This window comes from Grampus griseus (genome assembly GCF_964374135.1).
Source record: "Grampus griseus genome assembly, chromosome: 5".
NCBI lineage: Eukaryota > Metazoa > Chordata > Mammalia > Artiodactyla > Delphinidae > Grampus > Grampus griseus.
The window spans coordinates 75,383,814-75,408,702 of record NC_138998.1 but is presented as its reverse complement, the minus strand read 5'-3'; the positions used below and the strand labels follow the sequence as shown (position 1 = coordinate 75,408,702).

Genomic DNA, 24,889 nt, shown 5'->3' with positions numbered 1-24,889 from the left:
GAGGCACAGGAAGCCCATCTTCCCCTCATTAGTGATTTTAGAGTACTTGGTCAAGGTATTGTCTAGTTTCTACTGTATAATAAATACAGTAGAATTCCCTTGCAGCCAATAAACAATCCATGGGAAGACATTTTAAAGCCATGCAAAATTTCCTGTTCCTCACCAAAATATCCACCTAGATTTAGCATCCATTGATTATACTTGCTTGATCCAGTTTTTGCTCTGTGGGTTGCAAAATGCTGCTTTTTCCAGTTCTAACACTATCTCCACATTTACCAGGTGTCACTCAGCATTCTGCTGTGAACTAGTCTTCCTTTCTTCCCTTTTGTTTGTTGTTATGAACTCATAAATTCTCTTCTTTCCCCCTAATGATTCATAATTCATTATTATGTGAGTAGAGGATTTGATGCTGGGGTCAGTGGATGACTTTAGGAGGTCAGTAATCACCTGACCTTGAAATTGTGTGCCAGGTTCTGGGTTGTTTCTGGGGAGAGTGTCCATAACTTTCATCAGAACCTCTAAAAAGTTCTTGATTCAAACAGTGTTAAGTTCCACTAAGTTGAAGGGTTGAAATGTTAAGCTGTTACCCTTATCTGTTTGAATAGTCTTTCCTGATTTCTACCCCAAGTGATAAGTAACTGAAGTGTTAGAATCATAATATGTGTCCCTCTCTAGATACATTTCACTTTTTTTAAAATTAATTTTTATTGGAATATAGTTGATTTACAATGTTGTGTTAGTTTCTGCTATACAGCAAAGTGAATACATTCCACTTTGTTGTCTACTGTTTTTAAATTACAACTGAAACTAGTATCATATTTTGGTTCCTTTAAGTTTTTTTTGCTGAAATATGTAATAAATGTTAATATTGTCATTGCCTCTGTAGCAGCAGTTTATGGTGTATAGAGCCAGTCTTCTGAAGTAACGAATTACCTTGATTTAATTTGAAATTTTAAATCCAATGTTTTTTACACTGTAGTTTTATTAGCTCTATGGGAGTGAGCTACATGATGTTGTGCACTGAAAATTACCCAAATGTTCTGGCCTTCTCTTTCCTGGATGAGCTTCAGAAGGAGTTCATTACTACTTATAACATGATGAAGACAAATACTGCTGTCAGACCATACTGTTTCATTGAATTTGGTAAGGGCCTGATTTTTTTTTTCTTTTTCATTATCCTGTCTCCATTCAGTCGTAAATGATTTTTCATCTAATACTGAGGGGCAGAGGGAAAACTCAGAAAATTCTGCTAGCTTGCTTTTGACAGAATAATTTGACAAATGGTCTATAAATTATGGCAACCTCTTCATTTAGGTGCCTCTTAAAAAAATTCTGTTTAAGCTGTTTAGAGGATCCTGATTATTGGTTCAAAGAATTAATTCCAGAGGTTAATTTTTCAGTGAGAAATTTATAAGCTAGAGGTTCAGAGTTTTGTCTTTATGTGATAGTATTTTTAGGCTGCTTAATGTAGAACAGAGGTTGGCAAACATTTGTTGGAAAGGACCAGATAGTACAATTTTAGGCTTTAAGGATCATTTGGTCACTGTCACAGCTACTCAGCCCTTGCTATTATAGCTTGAAAACAGCCATAGGCAATACATAAATGAATGAGTATAGCTATATTCTAATAACATTTTATTCACACACAAAAAAATCAGCAGGCTAGATTTGGCCTATGGACATTAGTTTGCTTGACTCCTGATGTAGAAGAGGGAAAAAAAGTAAATTCAAGGTGTAAATAGTGAAAATAAAATTGGAAGAAATTTAGGAAATGTCTTTTATTGTTTTCATTAAATTTTTTCTTTAAAACATCTGTTCTAATGGTGTAAGCAATAAATAAGAAAACAGATTTATATGAACATGCAATTTACAGTGTATGTTCTAATGTAATTACAGCTGGTAAATACTGACAGACTTAATATTTTATGAGGTCTGAATCCCTATAAAAATGAAGACTTTGGTTTAAGTTTAAAGGGAGCTGTTTTTGGTTTTCTTGTAGAAGCTCAAAGTAGTTCCTTGAAGTGGATATAATAGTAGAAATATTCTCACAGTCATGTAGTATTAAATCCTTAGTATATTTATAATTATTAATTTCTAGAGTATAATTTCTAGTGAGAAAAACTGATGATGCCATGATATATTAACCATAAACACAAATAATATTAGGACATTCATGACAGATTGAACAGTTTGGGATAGCAAATTAAACCGTTTATCGCAAAATTTACTGTCCATAAACATCACACTTTCAAATGATTTAATTAACAAATGACTGCAAGGAAATTTATTTTTTATTTTACATAGATAACTTCATTCAGAGGACCAAGCAGCGATATAATAATCCCAGGTCTCTTTCAACAAAGATAAATCTGTCTGACATGCAGATGGAAATCAAGCTGAGGCCCCCTTATCAAATTTCCATGGGTGAACTGGGGTCAGCCAATGGAGTCACATCTGCATTTTCTGTTGACTATAAAGGTGCTGGTAAGATTTCTTCTGGTGAGTTCTGGATCTCAATTACTTCATTTAAAAAATATTTTCTAAGAACCGAGGAACTCTTAAAAATGAATTAATTTAGTCTAAAACTTTAAAGTAAGTACATGAGAGAATGTAGAAGTTCAAAGTAATCATTTCTCCCAGTGTTTTATATAGTCATCTCTCAGATATGTGACTAATCAGCAATCTCAGTTGCTTTTCAACAGCAATCTCAAAGGAACTCTTTGCTAGGGAGACATTCAAGAAGATTTCTTGGTACACATTCTTCTAGAAAAGAGTAATTTGTTTGTAATATATACCTATAGGCATGTAAAGTGCTTTGCATTATGTAAAAATGACTACATTCAAGGTTAGGCTTCTTGACTGTCACAGCACATGTGATCATCTACTCAGACATCCCCTCCCAAACAAGGAATACAGTTCTCAACAGTTGGGACATGTTGAAAACTTCTGCTTAAAAGTGGAAACCCTTGTTATTTTATAAGGTAGCATATGCCATTGTTGAATTGCTTATTTTAAAAATTCTTTCATCTATTTTGAGCTAAAATCTGTTCCCTATAATGCTAACACTTGTCTAAGTTCTGTCACTTATCCTTCCCTGACTTCAGCTGTACCAGAACTTTGATGTCAGCAACTCTGTGTCCTTTCTATCCTTTTAGTCTGATTGACTTCATATAAAATATCCCCAGTTTCCTTAGCCTTTGGTAATTTGAAACCCTCCTCATCCTGGAAGATTCCTCTTTATATGCTTTTGTTTGTTGATATTCTTTAAAAGTGACATTTAAGGCTGAACAGAACACTTCATATTTGGTTTGATTAATACAAATTATGGGAGAAAAGGGGAAGCAGATTTCACTAAAATGATCCAGCTAGTCAGGAAACAAGTAAACAAGCAAATAGCAGTAACAAACCCTGGGGGAGAGGAGGTGGATCAGTACTTAGAGTTGTTAAAATATGTTATCTAAAATGTCCAGTTTTCAATTAAAAAAAAATTACAAGACACGCAGAAGAAAAGGAAAGTATAATTCATACACTGGGGATGGGGTATGGTGGGGAAGGCAGGCAATAGAAACTGCCTGAGAGAGTGATCTGATGTCAGATTTAACAGACAAAGAGTTCAAAGTAGCCATTATAATTTTCTTCAAAGAAGTAAAGAAAACCATGATTAAAGAAGTAAGGAAGGTATGATGGTGATGTCACATTAAATAGGCAGTATTAATAAAAGATAGAAATTATAAAGGAAAAGAACCAGATTCTGGAATTGAAATTGAAATTCTGGAATTGAAAAATACAACTGAAATAAAAAATTAACTAGTTGGGCTCAACAGTAGATTTGAACCAGCAGAAGAAAGAGTTAGTAAACTTGAAGATAGATTGAGAGAGATTATCCAAGTCAAAGAGCAGAGAGAAAGATGAAGAAAAATGAATAGAACTTCAGAAAAATATGGGGCACTATTAAACACACTAACATATGCATGATGGGAGAACCAGAAGGAAAGAAGAAGAGAGGGGAACAGAAAAAGTATTTGAAGAAATAATGGCTGAAAAGTTTCCATTTACTCAAAAAATGTTAATCTATTCCAGGAAGCTCAAAGAATTCCAAATAGGATACATGCAAGAGATCCACAAATAGATGAATCATACTAAAAATCCTGAAAGACAAAGACAAGGAGAAAATCTTTAAAGCAGCAAGAGAAAAACAGCTTGTCATTTACAAGGTTTACCACAACAAAATTAACAACTGGCTTCTCAACAGAAACAATGGAGACAAGAAGACGGTGGGATAACATGTTCAAAATACTCAAAGGAAGAAAAAAAACCTCAACCAAGAATCTTGTATTCAGCAAAGCTATCTTTCAAAAATGAAGGTAAAATAAAGATATTTGCAGATAAGCAGAAGATGAGAGAATTTGTTGCTGGCAGACTCACCTTAAAAAAATACTGACAGTAGTTCTTCATATTTGAAAGCCAGACCTAGACAATAATTTGAATCCATACCAAAAAAAAAAAAAAGAGCAATGGTAAAGGTAATTATAAAAGACAGGAAGAATGCATTTTCTTCCTTCTGCTAAGTGATTTAAAAAGCAATCATATAAAACAGTGTATATATATCATCTCAATAGATTCAGAAAAAGCTTTGGACAAAGTTCAACACTCACTTATGATAAAAACTCTCCAGAAAGTGGACTTAGAGGGAACCTTCCTCAACATAATAAAGGCCACATTCAACAGACCTACAGCTAACATCATACTCCGTGGTGAAAAGCTGAAAGCATTTCCTCTAAGATCAGGAACAAGACAAGGATATCCACCCACCACTTTTATTCAACATAGTTTTGGAAGCCCTGGCCATGGCTATCAGAGAAGAAGAAGATAAAAGGAATCAAAATCAGAAAAGAAGAAGTAAAACTGTCACTGTTTGCAGATGACATGATACTATACATAGAAAATACTAATAATGCTAATAGAAAACTGCTAGAGATCATCAATGAATTTGGTAAAGTTGCAGGATACAAAATTAATAAACAGAAATCTCTTGCATTCCTATACACTAACAATGAAAGATCAAAAGAGATTAAGGAAACAGTCCCATTTACCATCACATTGAAAAGAATAAAATACCTAGGAATACCTAAGGAGGCAAATACCTAAGGAGGCAAAAGACTTGTACTCAGAAAGCTATAAGATACTGATGAAAGAAATCAAAGATGACACAAACAGATGGAGAGATATACCATGTTCTTGGATTGGAAGAATCGATATTGTGAACATGACTGTACTACCCACAGCAATCTACAGATTCAATGCAATTTCTATCAAATTACCAATTGCATTTTTCACAGAATTAGAACAAAAAATTTTACAATTTGTATGGAAGCACAAAAGACCCTGAATAGCTCAAGCAATCGTGAGAAAGAAGAACAGAGCTGGAGGAATCAGGCTCCCTGACTTCAGACTATACTACAAAGCTATAGTAATCAAAACAGTATGGTACTGGCACAAAAACAGAAATATAGATCAATGGAACAGGATAGAAAGTTCAGAGATAAACCTATGCATCTATGGCCACCAAATCTATGACATAGGAGGCAAGAATATACAATGGAGAAAAGACAGCCTCTTCAGTAATTGGTGCTGGGAAAACTGGAAAACTACAATGTAAAGAATGAAATTAGAACACTCCCTAACACCATACACAAAAATAAACTCAAAAGGGATTAAAGACCTAAATGTAAGGCCAGATACTATAAAAATCTCTTAGAGGAAAATATAAGCAGAACGCTCTCTGACATAAGTCACAGCAAGATCTTTTTCGATCTACCACCGAGAGTAATGAAAATAAAAACAAAAATAAACAAATGAGACCTAATTAAAGCTTTTGCACAGCAAAGGAAACCATAAACAAGACGAAAAGACAACCCTCAGAATGGGAGAAAATATTTGCAAACAAAGCAAGTGACAAGGGATTAATCTCCAAAATATACGAACAGCTTATCCACCTCATTATAAAAGAAACCAACCCAACCAATCAAAAAATGGGCAGAATATCTAAATAGACATTTCTCCAAAGAAGACATACAGATGGTCAACAAACAAAAAGATGCTCAACATCACTAATTATTAGAGAAATGCAAATCAAAACTACAATGAGGTATCGTCTCGCACCAGTCAGAATGGCCATCATCAAAAATTCTACGAACAGTAAATGCTGGAAAGGGTGTGGAGAAAAGGGAACCCTCCTACACTGTTGGTGGGACTGTAAATTGGTACAGCCACCATGGAGAACAGTATGGATGTTCCTTAAAAAACTAAAAATAGGGCTATCATATGACCCAGCAATCCCACTCCTGGGCATATATCCAGAGAAAACCATAATTTGAAAGGATGCATGCACCCCGATGTTCATTGCAGCGCTGTTTACAATAGCCAGGACATGGAAGCAGCCTAAATGTCCATCGACAGAGGAATGGATAAAGAAGATGTGGTACATATATACAGTGGAATATTATTCAGCCACAAAAAGGAACAAAATAATGCCATTTGCAGAGACATGGATGGACCTAGAGATTGTCATACAGAGTGAAGTAAGTCTGAAAGAGAAAAACAAATATCGTATAATATCGATTATGTGTGGAATGTAGAAAAATGGTAGCAACGAACTTATTTGCAAAACAGAAATAGAGTCACAGATGTAGAGAACAAACTTACGGTTACCAAGGGGGGAAGGAGGGTGGGATGAATTGGGAGATTGGGACTGACATATATACACTACTATATATAAAATAGATAACTAATGAGAACCTACTGTTTAGCATAGGGAACTCTACTGAATACTCTGTGGTGACCTAAATGGGAAGGAAGTCTTAAAAAAGAGTGGATATATGTATACATATGACTGATTCACCTTTCTGTACAGCAAGAAACTAACACAACGTTGTAAAGCAACTATATTCCAATGAAAATTAAAATAGCAATGTATATAGTGTATTTTGGTGCCTATGACATATAGAAATATAATACATTTTCTAACAACAGTACAAGGGAGGTGGATGGTAGCAAAGCTGCATTGGGTTAAAGAAATGACTCCATACAGTAATTTGATTCCACAGGAACAAATGAAGAAAGCCAGAAATAATAAGAATTCATATTAACAAAACCTACAAAAATATAATTGTCCTTTTTTCTCTTAGTTTCTTTAAAAGACATAAAATTATGTAAAGTAATAATTATAACAATGTATTTTAGGGTTTATAATATTTATAAATGTAATATATATATATCACACATATATTCAGCAATGCCACAAATATGGGAGAAAGGAAATAGAGCTATATAAGAGTAATGTGTCTATAGCTCACTTGAGTTAAGTTAGTATAAATCTGAATCTGTTTCTGATAAATTAAGATGTATCGATAGATGGTAAATCCTAGAGCAGCCACTAAGCAAATAACTCAAAAAATAGTGAAAAATCATTAAAGAAAAATACTTCAGTATGAAATATTCACTTATTGCAATTATAGCAGTAAAGGAGGAATAGAGCAAAAAGGCATGAGAGATATCAAAATAAGTAAGAATGGCAGATATAAATCTACTGTCTCAAAAATCACATCATATGTGAATGGATTTTAAAAATGTGAATGGATGAAACATTCTAGTCAAAAGTTAGAGATTTTTAAAGTGGATTAAGAAAAAACAAAGATACAGATAGATTGAAAGTAAAAGGAAGAAAAAAGTTATATAATGCAAACAGCAACCAAAAGAGAGCCTGAGTGGCTATTTTGATATCAGACAAAATGGACTTTAAGACAAAAATTCCTACTAGAGACAGTGGACATTTTATAATGATAAAAGAATCAATATATTAAGGTATAACAATTATAAATATATATGCATTTATCAACAGAGCCCCAAAATACAGGAAGTAAAACCTGTCAGAAGTAAGAGCACAATGGGCAATTAAGCAGTAATAGTTGAAGACTTAAATACCTAACTTTCAGTAATGGGTATAAATGGGTAGAAGATAAACAATGAAATAGAAGACTTAACACCATAAACCAGCTAGATTTAACAGACATCAATAGAACACTCCATTCATTATTAGAAAATACATTTTTCTCAAGTACACATGGAGCATTCTCCTTATGCTAAGCCATTAAAACAAGACACTTCATAAATTTTTTTTTTTTTTTTTTTTGCGGTACACAGGCCTCTCACTGTTGTGGCCTCTCCTGCTGCAGAGCACAGGCTCCAGATGCGCAGGCTCAGCGGCCATGGCTCACGGGCCCAGCTGCTCCGCGGCACGTGGGATCCTCCCAGACCGGGGCATGAACCCGTGTCCCCTGCATTGGCAGATGGACTCCCAACCACTGCACCACCAGGGAAGCCCCACTTCATAAACGTAACAGGATAGAAATAACACAAAGTTCTTTATCCACAATGAAAAGAAATTAGAAATTAACAGGGAAAAAAATTGGGAAGCCTCACAAATATGTGGAAATTAAACAATACACTCCTAAATAAATATACATTCCTCTAATAATAATAATACACTTCTTTTTCTTCAAAGAAGAAATCAGGGTACTTCCCCGGTGGCACAGTGGTTAAGAATCCGCCTGCCAATGCAGGGGACATGGGTTCAATCCCTGGTCTGGGAAGATCCCACATGCCGTGGAGCAGCTAAGCCTGTGCACCACAACTACTGAGCCTGCGCTCTAGAGCCCACGAGCCACAATGGCTGAGCCCGTGTGCCACAACTACTGAAGCCCACATGCCTAGAGCCCGTGCTCCACAACGAGAAGCCACTGCAATGAGAAGCCCGCACACCGCCATGAAGAGTAGCCCCCACTCGCCGAAATTAGAGAAAGCATGTGCACAGCAACAAAGACCCAACACAGTCAAAAATAAATAAATAATTTTAAAAATGAAATAAAATATTCATCACATTAAAAAAAAAAAGAAATCAGAAGGGGAATTTAGACTTTGAGATGAGTGAAGATGAAGACACATCATACCAAAACTTATGAGATGCAGCTCAAGCTGTGCTTAGAAGAAAATTTTTAGCTATAAATATCAGTATTAAAAAAGAAGAAAGATCTCAAATGAATAACTTAACCTTCCACCTAAAGACACTGGATAAAGAAAAGCAAATTAAACCTAAAGCAATCAAAAAGAAGGGAATAGTAAAATTTGAAGCAGAAATAAATGAAAATGAAATAGGAAGCAAAAACAATAGAGAAAAATCAATGAAATCAAAAGCTGGTTCTTTGAAAAGATTAACAAAATTGACAAACCTTTAGTTAGACTGACCAAGAAAAAGAGAAATTTACTAGATACAGACATGAAAGAGGGGCCATTTCTACTGACCTTACAGAATAAAGGATTTTAAAGGAACACTATGAAAAACTGTATGCAAATGAGTTAGGCAACTTTGATGAAATGGACAAATTCTTAGAAATATGCAAACTACAGAAACTCAAGAAGAAATAGATAATCTTAATAGATCTATAACAAGAATAGAGATTAAATTAGTAATAAAAAACTATTCACAAATTCCAGACCCACGTGTTTCTACTGGTGAATTTTATCAGTTAAAGAGTTAACCAATTCTTTACAAAATGTTCCAAAAAATAGAAGAGAGAGAATACTTTTCACCTCATTTTATGAGGCCAGTATTATTCTAATACCAAAACCAGATTAACACATCACAGGAAAAGAAAACTACAGACCAATATCTTTTATGAACACAGATACCAAAATCCTCAATATAGTACTAGCAAACCAAATACAGCAGCATATAAAAACCATTATACACCACGACCAAGTGGGATTTATTCCAGTGCTGCAAGATTGGTTTAACTTCTGAAAACCAATTATTGTAATACATGATATCAATAAAGTAAAAAATAAAAACCACATGATCATTTCAATAGATGAAGAAAAAGCATTTGGCAAATTCAGCAGCCTTTAACGATAAAAACACTCAACAAACTAGGAATAGAAAGGCGCTTTCTCAACTTGATGAAAAGTATCCACGAAAACCCACAGCTAACCTCATACTTAATGATGAAAGACCAGATGCTCTCCTATAAGATCAGGAACAAGACAAGGATGTCTGCTTTCACTACTTCTATTCAGCACTGTATTGGAGGTTCTAGACAGTGCAGTTAAGCAAGGAAAAGAAAAGTCATCTGGATTGCAAAAGGAGAAAGAAAATAGCTGTGTTCACATATGATATGGTCTTGTATATGGAAAATCCTAAAGAATCAACTAAAATACTATTAAACTAATGCATCCAGTAAGGTTGTAGGATACAAGATCAAAATATAAAAATCAGTCATATTCTATTATCAGTGGACAATCTGAAAATGAAATTAAGAAAATCCTAGCAACTACTGGCCAAAACAAGACATTATGCTTTCTGTTGTTTGCAACTAAAAAGAAAGAAAATCTCATACACTGAAAACTACAAAACATAGGAACAAATTATAGAAGACCTAAATTAATGGAAAGTAAAGTAGTCCTGTGTTCATGGATTAGAAGACAGTATTGTTATGATAGCTAGACTCCTAAATTGATACACAGATACAATGAAACTCTGAAAAGTCCAGTGCTATTTTTTTTTTTTTTTTTTTTGCGGTACGCGGGCCTCTCACTGCTGTGGCCTCTCCCGTTGCGGAGCACGGGCTCCGGACGCGCAGGCTCAGCGGCCATGGCTCATGGGCCCAGCCGCTCCGCAGCATGTGGGATCTTCCCGGACCGGGGCACGAACCCGTGTCCCCTGCATTGGCAGGCGGACTCTCAACCACTGCGCCACCAGGGAAGCCCCAGTGCTATTTTTTTGTGCAGAAATTGACAAGTTGATCCTAAAATTCATATGGAAATGCAAGGAACCAAGAATAGTCAAAATAATCTTGAAAAAGAACAAAGTTGGAGGACTCACACTTCCAAACTTGCTACCAGGCTAGGTAATCAAGACTATGTAGTTCTGGTGTAAGGATAGACATATAGGTCAACAGAATAGAGCTGAGAATACAGAAAGAAAGACTTACATTATGGTCAATTCATTTTTAAGAAGAATGCCAAGACACTGTGAAAGAATAGTCTTTCAACAAATGATGCTGGGACAAGTGGATATCTACATGCAAAAGAATGAAGTTAGGCCCCTACTTTACAAAATGTGTTAAAACTAACTCAGAATGAATCAAAGATCTAAATTTAACAGCTAAAACTATAAGATTCTTGGGAGAAAACTTAGGTGTAAATCTTTGCGATTTTGTATTAGGCAATTTTTTTTTTTTAGATTTGACACCAAAAACACAATGAAAAAAAAGTAGACAAGGTAGACCTCATCAAAATTAGAAATTTTGTTCTTCAAAAGACACTCAAGAATTTGAAAAGAGAATTCACAGACACGGAGAAAATATTTGCAAATCATATATCTTCTAAGGCACTTGTGTCCATAATATACAAGTAACACAACTCAAGTAACAATACAACAATTCAATATTAAAATGAGAAAAGAATTTGAATACACATTTCTACAAAGAAAATGTGTGACTAGCACATGAAAAGATGCTGAACATTATTGGTCATTAGTAAAATGCAAAGCAAAGTGATAAGGAGATACCACTTCACACCCGCTGGGATGACTATAATAAAAAAGACAGACAATAACAAGTGTTGGCAAGGATGCGGAGAAATTGGAAACTTCTTACGTTGGTGATGGGGTTGTAAAGTGGTGCAGCTGCTTTGGAAAACAGTTTGGAAGTTCTCAAAAGGGTAAACATAGTGTTACCATATGACCCAGCAATTCTGCTTCTGGGTACATACCCCAGAAATTGAAAATGTATGTCTAAACAAAAATGGGTACACGAATATTCATAGCAGCTGAAAAGTAGAAATAACCCAAATGTACATCAACTGATGAATGAATAAACAAAATATGACATATTCAAGCAATGGAATATTACTAAGCAATAAAAAAGGAATGAAGTATTGACACATGGTACAACATGGGTGAAATTAAAAACATGAAAGAAGTGAAAGAAGCCAGATACGAAAGGTCACATATTTATAATTCATTTATACAAAATGTCCAGAATAGGCAAATCCATAGAGACAGAAAGTATATTAGCAGTTGATGGGAGCTGGAGGGAAATAGGCAGTGATAACTATTAATGGTTATGAGGTTTCTTTTTAAGGTAATAAAAATGTTACGGAATTAGATGATGATTGTACAAGTCTGTGAATACACTAAAAACTTCTGAATTGTACACTTTAAAAGGGTGAATTTTATTGTATTTGGATTATATTTCAGTTTTTAAAATCAGTAATAAATGAAGGGGTTATTACTTTGAAGACTTCCAGTAATGATGGAATAGGTAATTCAGACCAACAGTCCCGCTAAATACATGTAGGAAAGCTAAATGGAATGTATATATTATGTAGAATATATAGGTCTAATATAATACAGAATTAATCTAAAATATAATCTTCCTGAAGTCTTTGGAGATCCAACAAGATTACTAAGAATTACTAGGATACAGGGGAGAATGGAGGCTCAGGGAGATGAGCCCAATGTTTGGAGCTACTTTTCTTTTTGGAGCCTTTACCAGTTCTGAAGGGAACTGCTGATGGCCTCTCAAGACTTGGGAGACAGGGATTAGAGCAGAGCCCACCGAAGTGGTGAACCTCATGAGCAACCCTTCAGCTTTGGGTTACGATTTTGCATGTTTGCACTCTAGGAGTATGGGTAGACAGGAATATGAAGTAGGCTTTTATCAGGACTACAACTTAGTTTTGAATCATATTGGTCTCTAAAATTGGATTGAGCTGATTACACAGTGCTTTGTTCCAGAGATCCTGGGAGAAGCAAACAAATAAATTTCCTGTAAGAAATAGTCTCACAAGCTTCAAATTATGTCTACAACAAGATTTTGAAAATAGAATGGCAAACAATCAAAAATAACCAGGCTCCTGAAGAGACTAGACTGTGAATGCAAACTGTTAGGAACACATATGCATACGTGTGCACACACACATGGTCTCAGGAACCATGGAAGCCAGAAGACAATGATGTCTTCTAAAGGATAAAAGAAAATAACTGCAAATGTAGAATTCTGTGCCTAACAAAAATATCCTGAAAGAATGAAGTAGCAAGAATGGATATTCTTGCATTGTTCCTGATTTTGATGTTACCAGGGAAAGCTCAGTCTTAAAGAGTTAAATATAATATGATGTTAACTTAGGGTTTATACTGATGCCTTTTTACCAGGTTGAGAAAATTCCCTTATATTCCCAGTTTGATGAATTCGGTTTTTATCAGGAACCGAAGTTGAATTCTGTCAAATGCTTTGTCAGCATATTTTTTGTCTGCATTTATTGAGATGATTGTATGATTTTTCTTTTTAAAGTCTTTATGTGGTAAATTACATTGTTAGCTTTTCAAATGTTAAATAAACCTTGCAGTTCTGTGATAAACCCCAGTGGGTCATGATGTGTTATCCTGTTTATATATCGTCAGATCCAATTTGCTGAAATTTTGTTAAGATATTGTATCTGTATTCATGAGGGAATTGGTTTGTAGTTTTCCTCTTTTGTGATGTTTTTTGTCTGGTTTTGCTATCAGGAAAAAACTGGACTCATAGAATAAATTGGGAGGTATTCCCTCTACTTCAAAATTTGAGAAACGTTTCTGTAGAATTTTTATTTCTTCTTCTTTAGGTGTTTAGTAAGTGAAGCCTTTCGAGCTTTTGGTTTTCTTTGTGATGAGGTTTTTAACCACAAATCAGTTTCTTTGGTGAATGTGGGGTTATTCAAGTTATCTGTTTCTTCTTGATTGAGTTTTAGTAGTTTGTTTCTTTTAAGGATTCTGTGTATTTCACCTAAGTTATTGAATTTTTTGGCATAAAGTTTGGCATCAGTCTTACTAGAGTTTATAAATTTTATTGATTTTCTTAAAGAACCAGCTTTTGCTTTCTTTGACATTTTATTGTTTTTGTTTTCTGTTTCATGATTTATGTTCTGATGTTTATTATTTCCTGTCTTTTGCTTCCTTAGGGTTTAATTTGCTTTTCTTTTTCTAGGTTATGAAGGTAGAAGTTGAGGTCACTAATTTCAGAACTTTCTTTTCTAATACAGGCATTTAGTAGTATGTATTTCCCTCTAAATATTGTTTTAGCTAAATTTCATACATTTAAATGCATTGTATTTTCACTTGCAGAATGCTTTTTAATTTCCCTTTTGATTTCTTTTGCTATCCATGGATTTATTAGGAATGTGTTGCACAGCTTTAAATATTTAGAGATTTTCCAGATGTCTTTCTGTTAGCTGATTTCAAATTTAGTTTCATTGTGGCCAGATACCAAATTTTGTATGATTTTAATCCTTTTACATTTATTGAGACTTGTTTTATTCCCTCAGAGTATAGTCTATCTTAGTCATTTTTCTGCGTTCATTTGAAAAGAATGTGTATTCTACTGTTATTGGGTAGCTGATCACCCAATATCATATCAGTGATTAATATCATTTAGACCAGGTTGGTTGATGATGTTCAAGTCTTCTATAACTATCTGATTTTTCTGTCTACTTTGTTAATTATTGAGAAAGGGGTGTTGAAATTTCTGACTATATTTGTGAATTTATATTTTTCTCCTTTTAGGTCTGTTGTTTTTATTTTGTATATTTTAAATCTTGTTAAATATTTAGTATTGTTTTGTTCTCTTGGTGCATGCACACCTTTGTCACTTTGAAATTACTTTCTTCATACCTAGTAGTATTCTTAGCTCTGCAGTCTACTTTATTAATATAGCCATGGTATCTTCTTTTTTTAAATTAATGTTGGAATGGTATGTCTTTACCATCTTCTTTCTTTTAACATTTTTGTGCTTTATATATATATATATATATATATATATATAATTTATTCTATTGAAGTATAGTTGATTTACAATGTTGTGTTAATTTCTACTGTACAGCAAAGTGATTGAGTTTTTTATACACACACACACACACACACACACACACACACATTGTTTTTCATATTCTTTTCCATTAAGGTTTATCACAGGATGTTGAATATACTTCCCTGTGCTATACAGTAGGACCTTGTTGTTCATCCATTCTATGTATAATAGTTTGCATCTACTAATCCCAAACTCCCAGTCCATCCCTCCCCGACCCTCCTTCCACCTTGGCTACCACAAGTCTGTTCTCTATGTCTGTGGGTCTGTTTCTGTTTCGTAGATATGTTCATTTGTGTCATATTTTAGAATCAACATATAAGTGATATCATATAGTATTTGTCTTTCTCTTTCTGACTTACTTCACTTAGTATGGTAATTGCTGTAAATGGCATTATTTCATTCATTTTATAACTGAGTATTCCATTATATATATTATGTACCACATCTTCTTTATCCATTCATCTGTCAGTGGATATTTAAGTTGCTTCCATGTCTTGGCTATTGTAAATAGTGCTGCAGTGAATGTTGGGGTGCATGTATCTTTTCGAATTATAGTTTTGTCCGGATATATGCCCAGGAGTGGGATTGCTGGATCATATGGCAACTCTATTTTTAGTTTTCTGAGGAACCTCCATACTGTTCTCCAATTTACATTGGTGCATACTGCACCAATTTACATTCCCACCAACAGTGTAGGAGGGTTCCCTTTACTCCATACCCTTTCCAGCATTTGTTACTTGTAGACTTTTTAATGATGGCCATCCTGACCCATGTGAGGTGGTACGTCATTGTAGTTTTGATTTGCATTTCTCTAATAATTAGTGATGTTGAGCATCTTTTCACATGCCTGTTGACCATCTGTATGTCTCTTTGGAGAAATGTCTATTTAGGTCTTCTGTCCATTTTTTGATTGGGTTGTGTGTTTTTTGTTATTCAGTTGTATGAGCTGTTTGTATATTTTGGAAATTAAGCCTTTGTTGGTCGCATCATTTGCAAATATTTTCTCCCAGTCCATAGGTTGTCTATTTTTTCGTTTATGGTTTCCTTTGCTGTACAAAAGCTTGTAAGTTTGGTTAGGTCCCATTTGTTTATTTTTGCTTTTACTTCTGTTGCCTTGGGAGACTGTTGTGTCTTTATATTTAAAGAGGTTTCTTTTAGGTATCAGGTAGTTGGGTCTTTTGAAAAAAAAATCCAATTTGACAATATCTGCCTTTTTATTTAGGTGTTTAGATCATTTATATTTAATGTGATTATTGATATGGTTGGGTTGAAACCCACCATCTTGGCTATTTGTTTTCTTTTTGTCCTTCCTGGTTTTGATCACTTTTCTCTTTTCCCGCCTCTTTTTTTTTTTGCGGTACGTGGGCCTCTCACCGTTGTGGCCTCTCCCGTTGCGGAGCACAGGCTCCAGACGCACAGGCTCAGCGGCCATAGCTCATGGGCCCTGCCGCTCCACGCCATGTGGGATCTTCCCAGACCGGGGCACGAACCCGTGTCCCCTGCATCGGCAGGAGGACTCTCAACAACTGCGCCACCAGGGAAGCCCCTTTGTGCCTCTTTTTGTATTGATTACTTTTGATCTGTTTTCTGTTCTTTGTTGGCTTACTTTACCTCCTTATTTCATTTGTTTGTTTTTGTGGTTGCTTTGGGTTTTATCGTATATATCTAACATTTTGTGGTAGGGCCACTAGGTTCTGCCATGGCTAACAAGCAAGCCAAGAATTAGTTCTCAAAATGAAAACAGGTTTTGCCTAAGGGCCGTGTCATTGCTTCAGAATACCTGGAGCCTCTTTTATGATTCTTCTTTCCAGGTTTGCAACAGGCTCAAAACATCATCCCTGTTTTCCACAGATATTTTGAGCACCATTGGATCCATGGATCATAAGCGCTGAGTGGCAGGACGTCCTGTATTGAAGCCTGGATCCTTCTGTTGCTCTGGGCCCTCCTCAACCATTGTCGTTTAGTAAATAAGTTGGAGCATCATACTGAAATCTAGAAAGGCATATGTTTCTAGAAGTATATGTTTTCTTAGTGGTATGGGTTGAAAGGTGCAACTTGATCTTTACTTTCAGTGTACTCTAGACCTTTAACTACCTGAAACTTGACTGAGGTTGTAGACTTTTCTAATTTTGTGATTTTTTTTTTTTTTTTTTTTTTTTTTTTTGTGGTACGCGGGCCTCTCGCTGTTGTGGCCTCTCCCGTTGCGGAGCACAGGCTCTGGATGCGTGGGCTCAGCAGCCATGGGTCACGGGCCTAGCTGCTCCACGGCATGTTGGATCTTCCCAGACCAGGGCACGAACCCATGTCCCCTGCATCGGCAGGAGGACTCTCAACCACTGCGCCACCAGGGAAGCCCTGGATTATTTTTTACCCTCTGGCATATACATGTCATCCCAAGGTATCTAATCTAAGGCATATACTGTCTGTTCTTCAGGTACTATCAGCATGAGGTCATCAGTAAAGTAGATTAATATAATGTCCTATGAGGTGTTAAGATGTTAGGTCCTTTGTAAGTGAAGAGTTAGCAAACTTTTTCTGTAAAAGGCCAGGTAGTAAAGGTTTTACAGGCCATATGGTCTGTCTTTCAACTACTCAACTCTGCTGGTGTAGTATGAAAACAACCATATACAGTATGGAAAAGAATAGGTGGAGCTGTGTTGCAGTAAAACTTTATTTACAGAAATTTGTGCTAGGCTGGATTTGGCCTATGGTTCGTGTCTGGCAACCCCTGCGATCGACTAATCAGTGGCACATAGTTGATATAACCTGGTGGCAATATCATAAATGTACTGATATTTCTACTAAATAAAAGTAAAATGCTTCTGATTTTCTCTGTTTATTAGGATAGAGAAAAAAAAAAGTGTTCAAAGATTAGTACCTATGTGCCAGGGAATTAATTGATTTGTTCCACATGGAGACCACATCTGGTAAAGCATGTGCAATTGGAACCTACAGTAATCTGTTGTCATCCTCTAAGATGCACCCATTTTGGAGACAAACTAGAGAGTTAAAAGTTTTTGAGTATAATAGGAATCACCATACATGTGTCTTTTTAAACAAGCCTTGGATGGTGGCACTGATCTCTGCAGTTACCCCAGGGATTAATGTTTTTATGATATTTGGGTTGGGGGAGCTCCAAGACTTCCATTGGCCTTTCTTTCTCAAATATTTTTAATTCCATAGGCTTGGCAGTTGCTAAGAATATATGTCCATTAACATACACACTCAGGATCCAGGAGAATTACCTTAATTTGGGGTAGGGGTCCAACTTGACCTACTAGGAGGCAGACTCTACTAGAAACTCCTTGTATTACTTGACATCCGTAAGTCTCCACTCTGACCTGTAGACTGCAGTGGTATCTTGGATAACCAAATAGGAGATACTTGAAAAATGGGGAGAATCTGGGATTTGTTATGGTTTTAAGAAAGAGAAAGAGAGAAAAGTCTAAAGAAAGAGAAGTTTTTAAAGTAATTCACAATTAGAAATTATTTTAATATTAACTTTAAATTTGTTTTTAATTCAGACCAGGCCTGCATAATATTTTCTGTAGTCTTCCAGTTTAAATATACTTTCCTGTTTTACAATTTTCTTTCCTAAATAAATTTACTTTATTTTGGAATCTGGTTAATAGGTATTTGATAAACCTTATTTTGCAGACCTTTTTCTCTGTTACAATATCTTACTTTTGATTTCTTTTTCTTGTATTTCTTGACTTTTTTTCTTTCCTCTTCCTAACCTTGTGACCTGTCTCTCCGCAGTCAGGCATAAATTTTTTTTTTTTTTTTGCCATATTATTATTTTCTGAAGTCTACAGATGTTCTGCTGGGGTCAATATGTTGAATAGTATGTCCTCTTTTACTTGTTTTCTTTTTAAAACATTTTATTATAGAAAAATTTAAACATATATCAAGTAAACAGAATATTATAACTAACACATCACCTAACTATAATAACTATATCAACATTTTGACATTCTTGTTTTATCTATACCTCCATTCACTCCCCACTTATCCATTTGATAATTTCTACAGTTCTTTCTCTTTTTCTTTTTTAATTAATTTTTTATACAATTTATAAAGGTTACTTTCCATTTGCAGTTATTACAAAATATTGGCTATATTCCCCATGTTGTATAATACATCATTGAGCCTGTCTTACACCCAGTAGTTTGTACCTCCCACAGTTCTTTTTTAAGGGAAATTTGCACATATTGAAATGTATAAATATTTGCTATATGGTTTCAACAAATGGATACAGTTGTATAAACCACACTGTTTCAAAATGTAGATTTTACTGTTATTCAAGTATGGCAAGGCCAACAGATTAGGAGGCAACAGCTGTTGAAAAGATAGTTCTCATGGATCCCAAGAGAAGGGAGCACAGCACCAGCAGCCACATGGGGAAGTGCCAGTGAGAGTCAGGAGGCAAAGGAGCAGGAGGGAAATGTGGGCAAGAGCCTTTAGTGTGATTTCCCCAGGAAGGAACTGGAGAGGCAGAGTAAGCAAGTTTAGGATTGGCTAGTTTGAATACTTTTATCGAGCTGTGGGACATAGGGCTCTTTGTCTGATACCTGACCGTGCTGTGATTTGGGCAGGGGAATAGTGGCCCTGAGTGTGAGAACCCCATAGAGCAGATAGTTAAGAGTGTCATCGGCTCCAGATTAGGGGTTTGCTTATGAAAGGCACTCTTGCAGGCGAGTTGTTTGCTATCTCTAGGAATTAGATAGTGCTGGGACGGGCAGTCCTCTGATGTCAGCAAGGCCCCAAGATGTCAAAGTACCAAAAATACAGAGTAAAAAACCATGATTAGTACACTCCCCTATCACAATGTAGACCATTTCCATCTCCCCAGAAGTTCCTTTGTGTCCCTTCCCAGTCAGTCTCTGCCCCACTCCAGACAACCGGTGTTCAGATTTTTTACTTTAAATTAGTTTTATTTGTTCTAGAACCTGATATAAACAAGATTATGTCATGTAATTCTTGTGTTCCGCTTCTTTTGCTCAACACGTCATATGTATGTGTTGCTTGTCTCTTTAGTTTGTTGCTCTTTATTGCTGAGTAGTAGTCACTGTGTGAACATACCGCAATTTGTTTATCCAGAGTGGATAAACATTGGACATTAGCTTGTTTCCAGTTTTTGGTTATTGTAAATAAACCTGTTATAAACATTCATCTTTTGTTGACATATGTTTTCATTTCTCTTGAGTAAGTATTAGGAGTGGAATTGCTAGGTCAAGGGTTAGGTGCATGTTTAACTTTTTATGAAACTGCCAGTTTTTTGAAATAGTTGTGCCATTTTACATTCCCACAAGCAATGTATGAGAGTTTTGATTGCCCTGCATCCTCACCAACATTTAATGTTGTTATTCTTTTAAATTTTATATCCTTTAAAATTAAAAAAAAAACACTTCCTGAAACCCTGAACTTCTTAATACCCTTTTCTCAGTTTCTTTGACACCTCTATTTTTAAGATAAATACTTGGTTAATCAGCCTTTTTTCAATCTATACAATTTTCTAGACAGTTTGTCAGTTGCCTGAAAATGCTGCTGTATTTGGCTGGTACTCCACAAGGCAAGTAGATTTCCCAATCTCTTTCTCTTACACATACACACACACACCCCTCACAATCTAACAAGTATTTATTGCTTTATTTTCTCCAAAGTATTATGCTAAATATTGTAGGGCATTTTATAAAGATAATAAGCACATTATCTGCTTTCAAGATGGGAAAAGCAAATAAAAGTCAATAAGTAAAATACAAGGTAGAATGCAATACATGCTCTAAAAGAGATAAAAAGGAAGTAACACTTCTGGACCTTGGAGCCTTGAAGGACATGCAGGTTTTGACAGGTGGTGATGATAAGAAAGGGCCTCATAGTGAAAAGAATAGTGTGTTTTTGTACCATACAATTAGTCTCATGTAGTCATAATTTAGTAATAAATTATGCTCATTTAGATAGAACTGACTTGAAATCTCTCTCTAATGTTCGAAAACCTTTTTCTCCAGATATTTTGGGCATCACTGAATAACTGCACCTTCTGAACTTTATCTTTGACTCAGAACATAGACACGTATTAGGATGAGGTTTGAGGGTTAGAATGGTACCATCTTTTCGAATCCTCATTATGACTGTTCTGGTACTCTGTTTCACCAATTATTTTTCCTTTCTCTTGATTCTTCTATTTCATCTTCACTGAATTTTGTTGTTACACCTATAAATGTATTAAAATCTCCCTCCTCCACCCCATTACAGGGGGAAAATAACTCTTTTTCAATCCTATTGTATCTGTCAAGCTATCATCCTGTTTTCCTCTCCTGTAACTGCAGAAGTGTTCACTTACTGCTTCTATCTCTTACCTTCACCAGTTATTTAACCTTTTGCTGCCTGAATTTTGCCTTCAGCCTCTCTTCTGAAACTATTTTATGAAGGGTCGAAACCATCTCTTAGTCAATAAATCTAATCTTTTTTTTTTTCTTTTTCAGTTCAGATTGTCTTTGGCCTGTCTGCAGGCTTTGTAAGTCATGTCTTTCTTCTTGATGGTCTCCCCTTCCTAGGCTTCTGTGGCTCTTTCCTTTTCTGGTTGTTCTACATCTGTCTTCCCTGCCTCCTCTTCCTCCCTTTAAAGGTAGTGTTTACCAAGGATTTGCCCTTGGCCCACTTCTTTCATTGGTAATCTCATCCGAACCCGTCCCATCATATGCAGACCTCATCTGTTTCTCCAGCTCACTGCTTTTACATTCTTCAGTTGCTTATTAAACATGCCTCACCATCACTTCAAGTTTGATATGTTTAAAATATCTCCATACTCGATCAAACCTGAGTTTCTTCCACTGGGTCTGTTAATAGCACCCTTATCTTTCCAATCACCCACACTTCAAACCTTGGCATTTTCCTTGATTTTTTCTCTTTTGTTTCCCACATCTAGTTAGTTGCCAAGCCTAATAGCTTTAGCCTCTGTGATCTCTCTCCCCTCTTTCTTCTTCTCGACTTCTACTGTCACTATCCTAATTTAGGTCCTCATTTCAGTAAGTCTTTTGCAATGACTCCCTCATGAACTTCCTGATACAGAATTGTAGAAAGAGCGTGGGCTTTTCAGACCCAAGTGCTAACTGTGAAGATGGCACTCACTAGCTGACTGGCTTAGAGCAAATTGTTTAACCTCAGTTTATAGATGAGAAGATTCAGACACAGAGAAGTTAGTCATTCTTAACCTCGTGAAGTACTCTGTTTTGAAGGATAAATGGGACAGTGTATACCTAGTGAGAAGGCACTAAAAAAATATTATTTATCTCTCCCTACTTTTAATCTCTTTACAACCCATTAACAGATTAATATTCTTTAAGCACAGCTTTAATCGTCAATCCCTTGCTCTTCCGTGTTTCCCCATTGTCTAATTTGCCCATAATTTTTAGCCTAGTGTTTCAGACTGTTAATTTGCTTCAGCCTCCCTTTCTGACCTTATTTCTTCCTACTCTTATTAACATCTTTTTGAGCAAAACAAAACCAGTAGCAATGCCCCATAGCAAAGTGGTTAAGAGCATGAGTTCTAGAGTCAGGCTACCTAGATTTAAATCCCAGTTCCTTTACCCAATTTGGGCAAATTTCTCAATCTCCCTAAACCTTAGTCTCCTGTCTGAAAAAACTAGGATAACTATACTGCCTACTGCATTGGGTTCTTGGAAGGATAAAATGAGATTATGTATATAAAGCAGTTGGTGCCTGGCACATTGAAAGCAGCCACTTTTAGAAGGATTAGTAGAAGGAGTAGCAGTAATAGTTTTTGTTGATGCTGTTATTATTTGCTTCTCCCATTTCCATCTCCAGGCTCTTCATATTCTTTTCTCTGCATGGAATGCAGTTCTTCCCATTTGTACCTGTCTTAATTTTAACCATCTTTAAAGATCTCCCTTGGTTCTTGTGTCACCACCTTTCCCCTAGTTATCTTTCCTTTTCAGAATTCTTTAACTCTTTTAGTTTAGAATACTTATTACTTTCATGTGCTTATCAGTCCATTTCCCTTTAAAAGACTAGAAGTGCCTTCAGGGCAGATTGTGTAATTCATTTCTTTTATCCTCTAAAACACACCATCTTACACAGAATCATGACAAAAAGTATTTGCTTAATAAATATATTAATTCGCTATGACCAATAGCCCTTTTGTTCCAAAGGATTTACTCTTATTTCTTTAGGAATTTTTGTAAACTGTCTATTAATTGTTGGTACAAAACTTTAATTTTGTCATGAAAATGAAATTATTGGGCTCAAAGAGACTAATTAAAGAAAAAGCATTGTAGCAGAAGACAATAATAGCAAAACAAAACAAAAACTGACCAGGTGACACTGTTTTGAATTCAACAAAATTATTTTTTTCTACATCGCCTCTTATTTCTTCATTTCTTACTGTTCCAAATCTGCTCTGTACCTAATAGTACCTATCATGGTGCCAGATTGAGATGTGAAGTAAGCATTTGTGGATAACAACTGATATAAAATCTGTTTTATGAAATAAAGAATATCATATAACATAATACATTAAAATGTGATTAAATATCTCGTTCAATTTGTTAAAATGAGAAAGTCACCCTCACATTCTGTGCAGATGGAGTTTTTTCTTAGTAAGCATTCCCACAGGTCTTAGGGAGGGGGTAGGGTGGGAGTGGGGGAATCTCCACTTGAGAATTTCCTTTCTCACGGTGATTTGGCACTTCTCCAGCCTATCCTTCAGCATAATGTGTGCCTTGTCCTTGTTAAAGGAGGCTTGTCATTTGCTTTCATGTCTTTAAAAATATTTCTGGTCATTTGAAATAATTAATTTATAAATGGTATACTATCATTATAAAGAGAGTGCTCCAAGGGCAAGAGGCAAGTGTTAGCAACTGAGTAAATATTTAATTTGTATAGACGTATTATTTATTTCTTCCATAGGTATTGATCAACACATTAAAATGGTAATATTTTTCTGTTCAAGAATGGCCGTTCCTTACTTGACCACAAAAGGCTATGGTTCTTCAAATGTAAAATAGATAGCTAGTGGGAAGCAGCCGCATAGCACAGGGAGATCAGCTCGGTGCTTTCTGACCACCTAGAGAGGTGGGATAGGGAGGGTGGGAGGGAGGGAGATGCAAGAGGGAAGAGATACGGGGACATATGTATATGTATAACTGATTCACTTTGTTATAGAGCAGAAACTGACACACCATTGTAAAGCAATTATACTCTAATAAAGATGTTAAAAAACAAAAAACAACAAAAATTGTAATTATGTGACATGATAGAGGTGTTAGCTAACACTATGATGGTCATATTGTAATATACAAATGTATCAAATCAACACATCATACACCTTAAACTACACAGTGTTATATGTTATTCATATCTCAGTTTTTGGTATGAAAAAATTTTTGGTTGAAACTTTATTGCAGCTTTATTGTAATAGTGTTTTACATCTTGATGTATATCTGTTCAGTTTTTTGTCTGTTTCTATGTATGCATGTATGTGTGTTTATATACATATAAAAGTGACATTATACCATACACACAAATATATATACTATAAATAAGTATGTTTCTTAAAAAAACTCATGATAACTGCATTAATTGTAATGAAAATGTAAATTAAAACTATGGTTAACTTCCAAGTTATATTAAAAAGAATGATAAGGATGGAGTGCTATCTGAATTCTCATTAAAAAATTTTATTTCAAAAACCTATGGTTCTTGGGCTTCCCTGGTGGCGCAGTGGTTGAGAGTCTGCCTGCCGATGCAGGGGACACGGGTTCGTGCCCTGGTCCGGGAAGATCCCACATGCCTCGGAGTGGCTGGGCCCGTGAGCCATGGCCGCTGAGCCTGCACGTCCGGAGCCTGTGCTCCACAATGGGGGAGGCCACAACAGTGAGAGGCCTGCGTACAGCAAAAAAAAAAAAAAA

General features: G+C 35.5%; 1 protein-coding gene across 1 annotated transcript in view; it reads left to right on the top strand.

The window, feature by feature from the left end:
• The window catches only part of SEC22A (SEC22 homolog A, vesicle trafficking protein), an 80,564-nt gene that overhangs the window by 19,965 nt on the left and 35,710 nt on the right, over nt 1–24,889 (top strand). The window contains exons 3-4 of the mRNA XM_082655246.1: nt 980–1,143; nt 2,305–2,499. Coding sequence (XP_082511372.1) covers nt 980–1,143; nt 2,305–2,499 — 359 coding nt within the window. The remainder of the gene's footprint in view (nt 1–979; nt 1,144–2,304; nt 2,500–24,889) is intronic.